General features: G+C 42.3%; 1 protein-coding gene across 2 annotated transcripts in view; it reads right to left on the bottom strand.

Moving 5' to 3' along the window:
- The window catches only part of RNF14 (ring finger protein 14), a 67,161-nt gene that overhangs the window by 35,851 nt on the left and 16,029 nt on the right, over positions 1-15,281 (bottom strand). For both annotated transcript variants that reach the window (XM_089673037.1, XM_089673038.1), the window contains one exon: positions 1,847-1,998. In XM_089673037.1, the coding sequence (XP_089529163.1) occupies positions 1,847-1,998 (152 nt within the window). The remainder of the gene's footprint in view (positions 1-1,846; positions 1,999-15,281) is intronic.

The following is a 15,281-nucleotide window of genomic DNA, read 5'->3' on the forward strand; positions in this document are numbered from 1 at the left end:
TAAGAGATTTCATAAGGGTGAACCAAGGGCATTTCGGCCAATGTGGCACTATTAGGATGAGATCCAACTTCTCCAGCTGAAATTTTAGTATTACTGCTGGGACTAATCTGAAGGGGGGAAAAGCGTAAACTAGACTGTAGGGCCACGAATTTGCCAGAGCATCTAAGGCCACTGCTGCATCCCCTGGATTCATAGAGAAAAACGTCTGAACCTTTGCATTTGCTTGACAGGCAAACAAGTCTATCTCTGGTTGGCCGCACATATCAGTGAGCCAAGAGAAAACCTCTTCGGCCAGCAATCATTCCTCCTGGCGCACCGCCTGATGACTGAGAAAATCGGCCAATATGTTTTGGGAACCCTTCAGGTGTAAGGCCGAAATTGATACTAGATTGACCTCTACTCGCATCAAGATGCTCTTTGCAATTGCCTGCAGTCGTGGACTTCTGGTTCCCCCATGTTTGTTGATAGAAGACACTGTCGTATTGTTGTCTGAGAGGATTTACAAATGATGACCCTTCAATTGCATCTGAAAACTTATTGCCTTTTCCACAGCCAAGAGTTCCTTTTGGTTTGAGGAATATCTGGCCTTGTCCCTTGACCACTGGCCCTGGGTTAACCTTTCTTGTATGTGTGCACCCCAACCCCATGAGGAAGTATCTGTCAGTATCCTTCGGGAAACTGGCCAGACCCACTCTAGCCCTTTGGAGAGATGTGCCTTCGTTCTCCACCACCATAGAGACTGCTTGACTCTTCTTGGAAGGAGAACTCTGAGGTCTAGGATATCCCTTGACCCATCCCAGGCTCTGGCCAAAAAATGCTGTAGAGGCCGTTGGTGCAAATGGGCCCAAGGTACTGCTGAAAAACACACTGTCATGAGATCTAACATTGCGGAAATCTCCCTCAGGGGAACCGGAAGATTTGATTGCAGCTGTGCTACCCAGTACGTCACTTTTTCTAAATACTTTTTGAACTGTCGAGTCTATGATGTACCCAAAGAATCTTATCGAATGACATCGCTCCAGATTCGATTTTTCACAATTGATCACCCATCCTAGTTCCTGAAGGTGATTCTGGGTGAACTTTAGATCTATCCGCAACTGCTTTTTAGAGGGAGCTGATAGGAGATTGTCTGAATAAGGAACTATCAAAATGCCCCATAATCTTAGTGGAACCAGAACATCTCCCAGGACTTTGGAAAAAATCCGTGGGGCTGAAGACTGCCAATGCAGAACATTCTCCTTCAAGCTGATGGCCATTCTCAGGTACCTCTGACAAGAGGTATGAATGATGTCATTCGCCCCCAGAAGTGATGCACTACAGCTTCTGGAACCGACGTGGAACACAGAGCTGCTGCACGAGGAGGAAGCCTGGGCAGGAGCGGAATCCAGCCGCCAATACTGCCCCAGGATGTGATCTCCAAAACACCAGGCAAGCGCCTCTTCCTCCACAGGCAAGGGGGACACTAGTCAAGGGAGGCCACCACCGCTCCGGCCCTCCCTGAGCCCTGGAAAGGGACCGACTGTCACAGCCTATCTCCAAAACACCCCTAGAGGAGAGTGCTGCCAGGCTAGAAGGCAGGGAATCCCAAGTGAACCCCCCGCCCCCCCCCCACCAAGCTTCCAACAATAATAACTGAGGCTGAAGCCGAGAGGACTGCCTTTTATTCTCTGTGGGGTAACATGTTTCCTGTTCCTTGGGAGGAGCTCTATGTCTCATGGGTTGTTCTGGAAACGACTTGGGAAATTCAACATAATGATATTATTTATTAAATCTAAGATGCTCATAATGTCTGATTTTGCTAAAGGGAAATAGTACAAACTTCATACTATATGAGTAAATGCTTTACCTGCTTTGGTGAAAGCCACTTGCAGCTGAGTGTGAATATGGGGCAGGTAGAGGAGGGGTATCCTGGAGGAAGTTCAAAATTCAGAACAATTGGTGGTAGAAATAAAACCGTGTCCTCAAAGCTCTCCACTACGCTGTTTGCTGCAGAGTTGGCTAAAGGCAATAAAAAGAATAAATGAATAACCTTATAAGCCATCACATGCAGGGGTTGGTTGGTTTACTAGCATTTGGTTGTAAGCCTGTCTAGTGGGAAAGAACAATTTGTCACTAAGAAACATATTTATACATGTATTTCTATAAGGATATATTTAAGGTTTGCGGTTTTAAAGTTACAAAAATACAAGTCCGTAATATGCAGTTAATATACTGTCAATATAAATGGGTATCCGACTGCAGCAGAAATCCTTCTTCCAGGTACCAGGCCTACACAGGGTTGTTAGAGTGTCAGGCTGGCCATACACAAATCTTTTTTTTTTTTTTTTTTTTTTAGTTCAACCTACTGGCTAACTGAAAGAAAATGACTTGATTCCCCCATCCATACATCAATGTGGATAGGGGAATCCCTCCTGCTGAACCTTTGTATTTTGACAGCAGAGAGAATTCCATGTCATCAGAATACACTCATCAGCACCACCGGCTATAGCCGAGAGAAAATTTTCCAACAGGCTGGTTGTATACAAGTTGATTGATAGATCGAGTTGTATAAAACCAGCCTACCCATACATGGATCGAAATTCGTCCAGTCCCTGCAGAAACGAACAAATTTCAATCCATGTATGGCTGACTTTACATCTTCTAACATGATTATCTGTGTCACAAGGAATAGGCAGCTTATACACAGGGAAGGGTAGGGAAGGATGGCCTTTGTTCATTATGAGCCAGCCGAAATCAGTTTGTTCTACATGTCTTCCTCTTAAGTAGAGTACACATGTAGTTTTTTTTTTTTTCGTTCAACTAGTAGGTTCAACGAAAAAAAAAAAATAATATCTGACAGATCCCCACATCCACATGAGCATTGTGAATTCCGGGATCGCCCCTGCCGTACTATTTTATTCTGACAGTGGGTCTCCCCCACCCCCAACAGAATACACAGATCAGCACTGCAGATACTGGCTGCAAACATTTATCGAATGCTTGTTTTCCAGCATGACCCTTCCACAGAAGTCGGTTGTTAGACTGGCTTCTGTTGAACAGAGAGAAGCACTATTGTAACTCCCTCCTCATTGGCCTACCTCATCGCAGGCTATCCCCAATTCAGTCAATCATGAATGCTGCCGCCAGACTCATCCACCTTACTAACCGTTCCGTATCTGCCACCCCTCTCTGCCAATCCCTCCACTGGATTCCCATTGCCAAATGGATAAAATGCAAAACATTAATAATAACATATAAAGCCATTTACAACTCTGCCCCACATTACATCACCAATCTTGTCTGTAAATATCACCCAAACCATCCTCTCCGCTCCTCCCTTGACCTCCTGCTCTCTATCTCCCTTGTCTCCTCCTCCCATGCTTGTCTCCAGGACTTCTCCAGAGCTTCCCCCATTCTCTGGAACTCTCTACCCCAATTTATCAGACTATCGCCTACTCTGCTCACTTTTAGGCGATCTCTAAAAATCTATCTCTTCAGGAAAGCCTATCCTGCCCTTAGCTAATAATGGAATCTTCTACTCCTCCTACCAGTCCATCCCCCACAGTTACTACCTTTTGTACCACTAGCCCCTCCCTCTTAGATTGTAAGCTCCAAGCAGCAGGGCCCTCAAATCCCTCTTGTATTGAACTGTATTGTCTCCCATTATATTGTAAAGCACTGAGCAAACTGTTGGCGCTATATAAATCCTGTATAATAATAATAATAATAATAATAATAATAAGTACACACAGACCAAAAGCTTCAGGTTCAGCAGGATTTTCGGAACATGTGTACCCGACTTCAGAGCACACTTCTCAGCCTTTATGACACTTAATAACCACTTGCCCTCTGAAAAATGTACCCCTCTTTATGACCAGGCCATTTTTTGCTACACGGCACTGTGCTATTTTAACTGACAACTGTGCTGTGCTATTTTAACGGACAACTGCGCGGTCATGCAACACTGTACACAAATTAAATTTATATCATTTTTTCCCCACACAGATAGAGCTTTCTTTTGCTAGTATATGGGTTTTTTTGCGCTATAAAAATGAAAAAAATAAAACTTTTTATTGGCTATCAAACAATTACATTTCTTCATAAATTTAGGCCAAAATGTATTCTGCTACGTCTTTGGTAAAAAATGACCAATAAGTGTATATTAATTGGTTTGCATGAAAGCAATAGCGTCTCTAAATGGCGGTCTACTGTATATACTGGAATTTTTATTTTTTTCACACTAGTAATGGTGGCAATCAAAGATTTATAGCTGGACTCTGATAGTATGGGTGGGCATTCTGACACTAACTGACACTGGGTAGGAACTGACTAACTGCCAGTGACACAAATACAGTGATCAGCGCTAATAAAAAGCACTAACACTGTACTAAGGAAACTGGGCAAGAAGAGGTTAACATCTGGGGTGATGAAAGGGATAGTTATGTGTTAAGGAGTGATTAAACTGTGTGCTGTTTTACTAGGGGACTTAATGGCTTTTATCTCCCTGGAGATAAAAACCAGCACATCCTCGCTGACAGGAGAGAGATCTGTGTGGTTTACACTCATACTGTAGATCTCTCTCCTGTCAGCTGCTCCACCAATCACAGAGTCCTATTCATGAATCTCTGGCCGGGACCCGGTGACTGACACCTACAGGAGCCAATGACAGTGTGGGTGACCCCTACCCGTAAGTGCAGAATCATACATATGTACATGATTTTGCACAGAGTGGCCGCACTGTAGCAGTAAAACTGCTACAGGGCAGTCGGCAAGTGGATAATTATCATTACTGGGGTGCTCTTAAAGCTGTATGCATATATAAATCTTCTACAAATGCAATAAAGGCCTCATTCACATTGTAGGTGCATAGAAACTGATGGAACAAAACGTGCAGAATTGACTTGCATAAGCTTGTTCACACTATTTATTATGTATGTTTCTGCAAGGACACAAAGAAAACAATTCTGTGTGTCCTCTTTACACTGGTTCCACATAAAAAAATTGTATGTTTTTTTTCAGCACAGAGGTAACAAATTATCTGCAAGGGCACTAAAAAAACAAAACCAAAAAAACAATTGTTCACACCACAATGTTGGTATCACATCAGTTTTTTTTGCACGTAGAAAAATGCATTCACATTGCAGATTCCGGCACAGAAAAAATCTACACGATATCAGTGTTGTGGGGTGAGCAAGGCACATAGAGAAAAATTGTTTCCGTTGTGCCCTTGCAAAAACAAGTGCAGAAAAATTCAAGCCTCTGGAAATGGTGTGAAGGAGGCCCAGGGCCCCTTTCACACAAGGAAGAATCTGCTTTGCTCAGTGTGGCATCTGTCCACTGATCCCCAGCTGAACAGAACAGAGTGGGCGGATGACAGGTCCGTGTCTGCTCCATTTATGCAAAGCGGACAAGGACACAGCTCACTTAGCTCTAAGGGGAGGTTGGGTGCAAACGAACCAGCTGTCTGCTTACACCCGACTGCCTTCCAATCCGATATGCCTACACGGAAAGGGAACAGATCCCCTTCCATTGTTTTTTTTAGGGGACCATACCAAATCAGAGGTAGGCAGGCGTAAACAGACACAAATCTCTTTACACCCTAGAATCCATAGAAATACATTGACCATTTAATCAGGTCTGATCCTGATCAGATCGCCCATGCAAAGGGGCTTAAAACACTAGAAAGGATCAAGTGGCAGGCAGACCATCCCAGAAAGTGAAAAGAAAGCACAAAACAAATGTTATTCATATGTGACTTTCAATAAAACAGCAGGAGGTAAAAGCTGGAAGTTAAGTTTGTAACATCCTTGCATTGTGTATAACATGCATTATATCATACCCCATGTCACAGTCTGGAGTCAGGCTTGGAGGCTTGTAAGATCGTCAACTGGATTAATACACAAACACACAAGCTTAGCAGATGACACAGGCTCACCCGAGGTGCGGAGTCTAAGAACTAGCCAGCCTTTACCAGAGCTCCTGATGATGGAGATGGGTTTCACTGTGTGCTAATGCCAGGTCATAGCTCTCAGGATTGGCCCAGCAGGAAGAGAGCAAGTAGGGGTCAGATAGCAGATGAAGCAGATAAGAACAAGCAGAAATATTGTAATGAATAGTAGCTGGATAGGATTAGACAGAAGTGTAGTCAATGAACAAGACAAGGATTAATAACAAGTGGTAGCAAAGATAAGGATAGCTGCAGTTAGCTGCAAAGGAGCAAGATTTTGGCTGGAGACAGCACAATAATATGGCAAATAGATAGTGCAGAGACATGGCTTAAATCAGGAAGTTCATGGGAGAAGTAAAGAGTTTAAGGTTCACCAGAAGAAGATACAAGGCAAGTTTGTCCAAGGGATGAGGCAGGGAGCTCTTCAGCATCTCAGGTGGCACAGTGAGAAAATCTAAAGCCAGACACCACAGAGGTCCCAGGTTCAGATCCGGACCCTGACACCCCCCGGGAACCCCAGTCAGCTACCCCTGCAATAGAATAAGATAAATACTTACCTCTCAAGCAGACAAGAAGTCAATTATTTGCCATCTTCATCATCCCTGGGTGCGTCTGCTAGTAGAAGCTTCTGGATGTGTGGGATAGTGTGTCCCCTGCTGGGCATCATGGTTATTCCCAAAAGCTGCTGTTTGTTGTAATACCAGAGTGATGGGAAGGAGAACCCATGGTGACAGGGTCTCCTTAACCACTTCCCGACCACCCACCCGCAATTTACTGTGGATGGGCAGCAGCTACAGGCAAAGAGGCATACGGGTACGTCGCTCTATCTGTACTAACACAGAGGGGCACTGAGCACCCGAGCGAACACAGCGGAATGAAGATCCCGGTGAACGGGACCTGGTGGTCATGTGATCACTCTGCGATCACAATGTTACCAAAGCTGCTATGAATCAATCTGATTCATAACAGCTCTGCTTTTCTTCCTAGTGAGTTGTGATTGGCTCACAGCTTTCACATGATACATGGGGCCAATCACAGCACCCTGTACCATGTGACAAACTCCAGCCAAACAAAGTTCACTATCTTGAGCAGTCTAATACCTAACTCATTCATGACAGTTCATGAATGAGTTAGGTTCATGACAGCAAGCTTTGCATTGCAAGATAAATTTTCTTTAATTTCTCCTGCAAAGCGTAAAAAAAAAAAGCCCCTGATCATCCTCCACAGTTGTACAATGTTACTATAGTATCATTGCACCATTTTGCTAAAAGTATTTTAATGAAAAAAAAAAAAAAGCGTATAGAGAATTAAAAAAAAAAAACGAAACTTTAAGGGATTTTTTTTTTTAACTACTTTTATTATTATTATTACTATACAGGATTTATATAGCACCAATAGTTTGCTCAGCGCTTTACAATATAACAGGAGACAATACAGCAACGATACAGTTCAATACAAGAGGATTAGGAGGGCCCTGCTCCTTGGAGCTTACAATCTAAGAGCCAACCGCTTACCCATATTTTGCGGGCGAGCAGCAGCTCTGGGCAAAGCGACGCAATCTTGCATCGCTTTCTATTTCGGGGTGTGAATGCTCCTGCATCCCCCCCATCGGTCCATAAACACACACACGATTAGCACATTTAACCCTTTTATCGCCCCGTCGCCCAGCCAGTGCCATTAGTAAAGTATCAATATATAGAATTTTTCAGTGATCACTGTATTCCTGCCACTAGCGACATCAGATAGCGTCAGGGTCAGCTAGCGCCCCTCCCAGCCCACACACAATCGCAGCTAGCATTGCCCGCACACTATAGGTTGTTGATCACCACCATTACTAGTATAGTGTTTGTAAGGATCAATAAAATGATCGTGAACAGAACTATACTAGTGCCTCCTTTGTATAAAGTGTTCCCAAAAACGCAGTGCTAGCAGGATCAGCGCCGTTCGCTGCCAGCACTAGTGTTTAGCCCCTCCGCTGTTTTTCACTGAAGATTTGTATCAATAGATTGTGGGCAAAAGCTATTTATATGCACAACAATACATCACCATCCACCCAAATTCAACTCTTGCCAGACAATTTGCATGGAAACCTATCACAGTTTCTGAATTTAAAAACTTTTTGGGGCCTAACCCTCAACATGGGCATTACACAAAGAATGAATTGCAGTAATTTTGGTCCACAGACCCGATTCATCATATGCCCATGTTCTCTCCGATCACATATATGCCCAGCAACCTACTGGTACGTCGCTGTACTTTGAGCATTTATACCGGGATGATGCCTGCAGCAACAGGCATCATCCTGGTATCATTTTTTTCAGCTGGCGGTCGGATTTCATGTAAAAGCAGTCCTAGTGGCCATAGAGCTGATCAGTGGCCAGAATGGCTCCAATCATCCCTATGGTCTAAGAAACCAGAATCTACGAGCATTTCATCAATTCTGTTTTGCCAGACTTTAAACAGCCCATTTTTAAATTGGGAAAGCATCTGATCACACCGATCTTGGTGTGATCAGATGTTTTAAGGGCAGAGGAGATATCAAGAGTCCAATAGACCCCACATTTCTCAGAAAAGAGTACCTGTCACTTCCTATTGCTATCACAGGGATATTTACAGTTGCAAGAAAAAGCATGTGAACCCCTTGGGATTATTATTATTATTATACAGTATTTATAAAGCGCCAATAGTTCGCTCAGCGCTGCACATTACAAAGGGGATTACATGGAGTTTTGCATGAATTGGGCATAAAATGTGCTCTGAACGTCATCTAAGTCACAACAATAGAAGAACACAGTCTGCTGAACATAATACTACACAAACATTAGATATTGCCATGGTTTAATTGCACATAACATGTAAACATTCACAGTGCAGGGAGGAAAAAGTATGGGAACCTTTAGACTTAACTGGTTGACCCTCCTTTGGCAGCAATAACCTCAACCAAACGTTTCCTGTAGTTGCAGATCAGACCTGCACAACGATCTGGAGTAATTTTGGACCACTCCTCTTCACAAAACTGTTTCAGTGTAGCAATATTCTTGGGATGTCTGGTGTGAATCGCTCTCTTAAGGTCATGCCACAGCATTTCAATCGGGTTGAGGTCAGGACTCTGACTGGGCCACTCCAAAAGGCGTATTCTGTGCTGTTGCAGCCATTGTTTTGTTGAATTACTTGTATGCTTTGGGTCATTGTCCTGTTGCATCACCCATCCTCTGCGGAGCTTCAGTTGGCGGACAGATGGTCGTACGTTTTCCTGCAAAATGTCTTGATAAACTCTGGAATTCATTTTCCCATCAATGACAACAATCCGTCCAGGCCCTGAGGCAGCAAAGCAGCCCCAAACCATGATGCTCCCTCCGCCATGTTTTACAGTGGGGATGAGGTTTTGATGTTGGTGTGCTGTGCCTTTTTTTCTCCACACAGTGTTGTGTGTTCTTCCCAAACAACTCAATCTTGGTTTCATCTGTCCACAGTATATTTTGCCAGTAGTGCTGTGGAACATCCAGGTGCTCTTTTGCAAACTTCAAACGTGCTGCAATATTCTTTTTGGACAGCAATGGCTTCTTCCATGGTGTCCTCCCATGTACTCCATTCTTGTTTAATGATTTCCTTATTGTAGATATGTCAAGAAAAATGTTAGCATGTGCCAGAGATTTCTGTAGGTCTTTAGCTGACACTCTGGGATTCTTCTTTACCTCATGCAGCATTCTGCGCTGTGCTCTTGCAGTCATTTTTACAGGACGACAACGCCTAGGGAGAGTAGCAACAGTGCTAAACTTTCTCCATTTGTAGACAGTCTGTCTTACCGTGGACACATGAACATCAAGGCTTTTGGAGATACTTTTGTAACCCTTTCCAGCTTCATGCAAGTCAACAATTCTTGATCGTAGGTCTTCTGAGAGCTCTTTTCAGCAAGGCATGGTTCACATCAGACAGTGCTTCTTGAAACCAGTAAACCCAAAACAGGTGTGTGTTTTTTAAGGGCAGGACAGCTGTCAGCAACACATCCAATATCATCACACTGATTGGAGTCAAGGTTGGCTCACTCCTGGCTCCAATTAGCTCTGGGAGAAGTCATTAAGCTAGGGCCTCACATACTTTTTCCTCCCTGCACTGTGAATGTTTACATGTTATGTGCAATTAAACCATGGCAACGTCTAATGTTTGTATAGTATTATGTTCAGCAGACTGTGTTCTTCTATTGTTGTGACTTAGATGACGTTCAGAGCACATTTTATGCCCAATTCATGCAAAACTCCATGTAATTCCCTTTGTAATGTGCAGCGCTGAGCGAACTATTGGCGCTTTATAAATACTGTATAATAATAATAATAATCCCAAGGGGTTCACATACTTTTTCTTGCAACTGTACATTCACTGTGATAACAATAAAAGTGAAAAAGTAAAAAAAAAAAAAAAAAGACGAAAAGGGACAGTGTAAAAATAATTTAAAAAAAAAAGTAAAAAAAAAAACAAAAATCGCCCCTGCCCCTCCCCCCTTCCCATGCACAAAGGTGAACACAAGCGTTGGTCCTGTGTCGGTATGTAAACAGATATTGCACCATGCATGTGAGGCATCACCGTGAACGTCAGATCGAGGGCAGTATTTATAGCACTAGACCTCCATGTGTTTGTCGCCATTGCATGGGCAATTTTAAAGCATGTCATGTTTGGTATCCATTTACTCGGCATAACATCTTTTATATTTTATCAAACAATTGGGCAATATATTGTGTTAAAATTCAAAAAAAGTGTATTTTTCCCAAATGATTTGCGTTTGAAAAATATGCTGCGCAAATACTGTGTGATGTAAAAAATTTCAATACTCACCGTTTTATTCTCTAGGGCCTCTGCTTTAAAAAATTATATGTTTGGAGGGTTCATAAACCCTAAACACAGCAAAGTAGAACATGGGACATTTTTGCATGTTGCGGTTTGAAGTTTTTTGCTGCAGTTAAAGCTTATTTTTTTCATGCAGCAAAACGTGTTTATGCTTCCGCGTTTGGGGTGTCATTAACAATTAATGGCACTGAAAGCTCATTCATTTTAGATGGGCCATTGCTATGCAGAGCCATACAAATCAGTGCGCAGGAGCTGACAGGGGAGAGTTCTCTCCCCCGTTGGTAATACTCGGTGATCACCGGGTGCTGGCGGTGATTGACAGCCAAGGCCCCAAACTGCAGCACAGGTGAGACGTGCGCGTGGGTCATGCGTGCTCATGCGTGCCCCCTACCCGGAACTGCAAAATCACGTATAATTACACGTGGTTTTGCACACCCGTTCCGCACTGTAGCAGTATTTCTGCTATAGGGCGGATGGGAAGCGGTTAACAGTTTTCAAACAGTTAGAAGTTTTCAAACTTCAAACCCGTTCACAGTAATAGGGGTAGGCTAAAATAATTGAAATTCAATGTACAAATGATATGATTTTGTAGTTTGACCATAGATGCACTTTAAAAAACGATATATGGCAAAAATTAATCTAAAACACCCTGCCCTTTGCTAAAGTCAGAACATCAACCAAATTACCGTAATCTGAGTTCTGTTTAATCTACTGCAGCAAGAACCTAGAGAGCACATCACAGGGCTACTGGTTGTATACCTCCTGAGGCTTGTGCTATAAAATGGTTGCAATGGAAAGAATACTATAGCCTTGGATGTGGGATGAGGGGAATTGTTCTGATTAAACATCTACTGCCCTTGAGGTAATTGGGGATGGAGTCAGCTCCTCTTAGTGAGCTGCTACTTCCACCCCATGGATTTTCCCTCCCCAACAATTCTATAAACCCAAATCGAGAGTATTTCTCACACTACAGGGAAATCCCAATATATGGGCTTTTACTCAGCAGGTGACTAAAGAAACTGAACAAGTGACATGGAACACCAAACTTGACATCAGCTCAAATGGCAGCTGTGCCAAGGTTTTTTTGGGGGGAATTTGGTAGTGATGGATTGCAAACAATATGAGTAAATGGTCCTAAACATATTGAACAATCGTGAATGGCACAAAAGGATTTCTGAAACCTATGTTGATCAAGTGATTACTAGATATAGAAGTTTAATTAGTTGGGCATATGAGGGTACACTAGACAAAAAGAATTGTGAATATTTGAATGTAAAATCTCTCAAGACGTCAACTCTATATGCTTTACCTAAAATCCACAAGAGTTTAACTCACCCCCCTGCAAGACCTATAGTATCGGGAAGGGGCTGCCTTACCGAACCTGCTAGTCAATTAGTCGATGACTATTTACGCCTACATGTTCCAGCGTTGACTTCCTATGTTCAAGATACAATGGATCTATTAAGGACCCTGGATGGGATATGCATTCCAGAAGCGACCTGGCTGGTAGTCGTAGATGTGGAGGCCCTCTACAATCCCCTCCATGAACAGTGAGTAGGAGTTGTAGAGGGTTTCATTTTGGAGCGAGGAGTTTCAACAGGTCAATACAAATCAGTTTATTCTTGATGTTTTATGCTTTGTCCTGACGAATAATATTTTTATGTTTGGGCGCTACCACTACCTCCAGGAGCAGGGAGTGTCAATGGGGACACGTTGTGCTCCTTCATACGCTAACCTGCACCTGGGGGGGTGGGAATTGGAGCTCTTTTGCAGAGAGGACATATAAGAAGTTATTTTGGTGTAGATTTATTGATTATGTCTTTATGATTTGGATTGGCTCATTAGTACAATTACAGGCCTTTATGTCGATTTTGAGGCAGAAAAGCTTCAATTTCAAATTCGCAATGAATTGTCATCAGGGAACAATCAGTTTTCTGGATGTCCAGATTTGCGTTGATGAGGATGGCACTTTAGGTTCTACCCTCTATAGAAAACGATCCTCAGGTAATACCATCTTACATACTACCAGCTCTGACCCGGCATCCTTGGTGTCAATCATGTCGCATTGATTTCTAAAAAGAAAATGGAAACACCTTGGACTTTTATCATAGATTCGACTAAACAAAAATGTTTAGATCCACTTTTTTCTTCGAATCATATACTCCCACATGAACGTGGAGGAGATATTGATAAGCGTCTTTTGCAACGTGAAACAAAGTGGATCTATAAATTAGTGGCTACTGAATATCCGGGACTCAATGGGTCTTATTTACTAAAGCTGGGAAGTGCAAAATAAGGCTCACTTCTGCATAGAAACCAATCAGCTTCCAGGTTTTATTGCCAAAGCTTAAATTGAACAAGCTGAGTTTAGAAGCTGATTGGTTTCTGTGAGAAGTGAGCCTGATTTTGCACTCTTCAGCTTTAGTAAATAACCCACTATGAATCTATTAGTTATAAGCCCTTTTTATAACTGGTGACTCTGGTGATGCAGACTTGTAATCAGAATGGATCTAGGCCTCTAACGTTGTCCCACTTTAATGTTTAATAACAATGTCAATTTAACCACTTGCCTTCCTGAGGATTTACCTTCCTGACCAGGCCATTTTTTGCATTACGGCGCTGCATTACTTTAACTGACAATTGCGCGGTCATGCAACGCTGCACCCAAATTAAATTTACGTGCTTTGTTTTGGTGGTATTTGATCGCCTGTGTGTTTTTAATTTTTTGCACTATAAAAAAAAAAAAAAGACCGACAATTTTTAGGGAAAAAAAAACTATATTTTTGACTTTTTGCTATTACACATGTCCAGTAAAAAATTTTTTTAAAAAATCAAATTTCGTCATAAAATTTGCGGCAAAAAGTATTCTGCTACATGTCTCTGCTAAAAAAAAATCCCAATACGTGTAAATTAATTTGTTTATGTGAAAGTTGTAGTGTATACAAAATGACGGTATATATGCACTGGGATTGTTTTTATTTATGGCGGCGATCAGTGACTTATAGCGGGACTGTGGCGGACTTTCTGACACTAGGGGGAACTGACTTGGTGTCACTGACATCCCCAGTGACACCAATACAGTGAACAATGCTAAGAAAAAGCACTGACACTGTACTAATTGGCAGGAAGGGTTAACATGAGGGGTGATCAAAGGGTTAACTGTGTGCTGGGAGTGTTTTACTAGGGGGCCGGGTCTGTGTACTTCACTGTGCACAGCCATCCAAAGCAGTGTGCCTGAGCTGACAGGAAGGAGAACTGTTAGTAAACAAACAGTTCTCCTCATTGCAGATCCTCGGAAATCAACGGGCGCCAGTGAGTAATCACGGCTGGAACCAGGTGATTGACAGCCGCAGCCGTGAATGGCGGCAAAAGTAGGGCGCGTGCCCCCTGCTCTGAAATGCAAAATCACATTTATACACGTGATTTTGCGCACCCATGCCGCCCTGTAGCAGAAATAGATGCGGTTAATATTGGTATAAATCGATGTGGTGTGTTATATTTTGAATGCAGCTCAATATTGTACGGTTAGTGTTTTTTAGTTAGTACACCTGAGGGGGTTGTTCAATGTGCTCACCAGGTGAGGGAGTCAATGATGCCAAGATATATAGGATAATACCAAATAGATCTCTGTGGAGATTATATATATTCATAGTATGTATCCTCATCCTTTTTTTTTTTTTTTTTTAAACACACCGTTCCTTTGAATGAAAATACACCTGGTAAGAACAGCCCCGTCAGGTTAGCCCTGTAAACCTAGTATTCAGTATGTGCATTTAATAATTTGTATTGATGATTTATATATTGTGTTTTAATTTCTGTTAGTTAAGTTTGATTATTGATATCGTTTATGTTTCCTAGTGGCAGTTATATACAATAATCTGTAAGTCTCCTGAAGAAGCCAAGAAACTGGCAAAACATGTCGAGTGGGAACTGTTGTGCTGTGAATTTTGAGCCACATGGAATGCCTTGTTGTTTTTAAAAATTTACAACTATAAATGTGATGTAGTTTCTTAAGTGACATAGTGTAACAAATAAAACATTTTGTCTGATTTTAATAGAAGACTGAATATCAAATATTCTTTTTTCACCACCTTAAAAATCCCTGTTTCTCTTTACATTGTCCAATACTAAAGTCTTGATAATGTATACTTTGGTGATCAGTGTAGCATCCCCATACACTGGTGGGTAGTGTAGTGGTTCTTTACATTGGTGGTTAGTACAGCAGTGCCCCCTTACATTGTTGGTCACTGCATTGCCCCCTTATATTGGTGATCAGTCTAGTGCCCTTTTTAGATTGATGGTCAATGAAAGTGCACTTTTATACTGGTGGACAAAATATAATTTCCCTCTGACAATAGTGATAAGTGTAGTGCTTACTTAGTTGTGAGGTGAGCGGAGAAGTGCACCCTAACATTGGTTAGGGTAGATAAATGTCCCCATACATTGGTGGTCAGTGAAGTGCCCCCCTTTCACTGTTACTGTAGTGTCCATCAATTTCTTTTCGTCAAATATA

Source organism: Staurois parvus, unplaced genomic scaffold (assembly GCF_062004578.1).
Source record: "Staurois parvus isolate SC_StPar_1 unplaced genomic scaffold, SC_StPar_1.0 ptg000133l, whole genome shotgun sequence".
NCBI lineage: Eukaryota > Metazoa > Chordata > Amphibia > Anura > Ranidae > Staurois > Staurois parvus.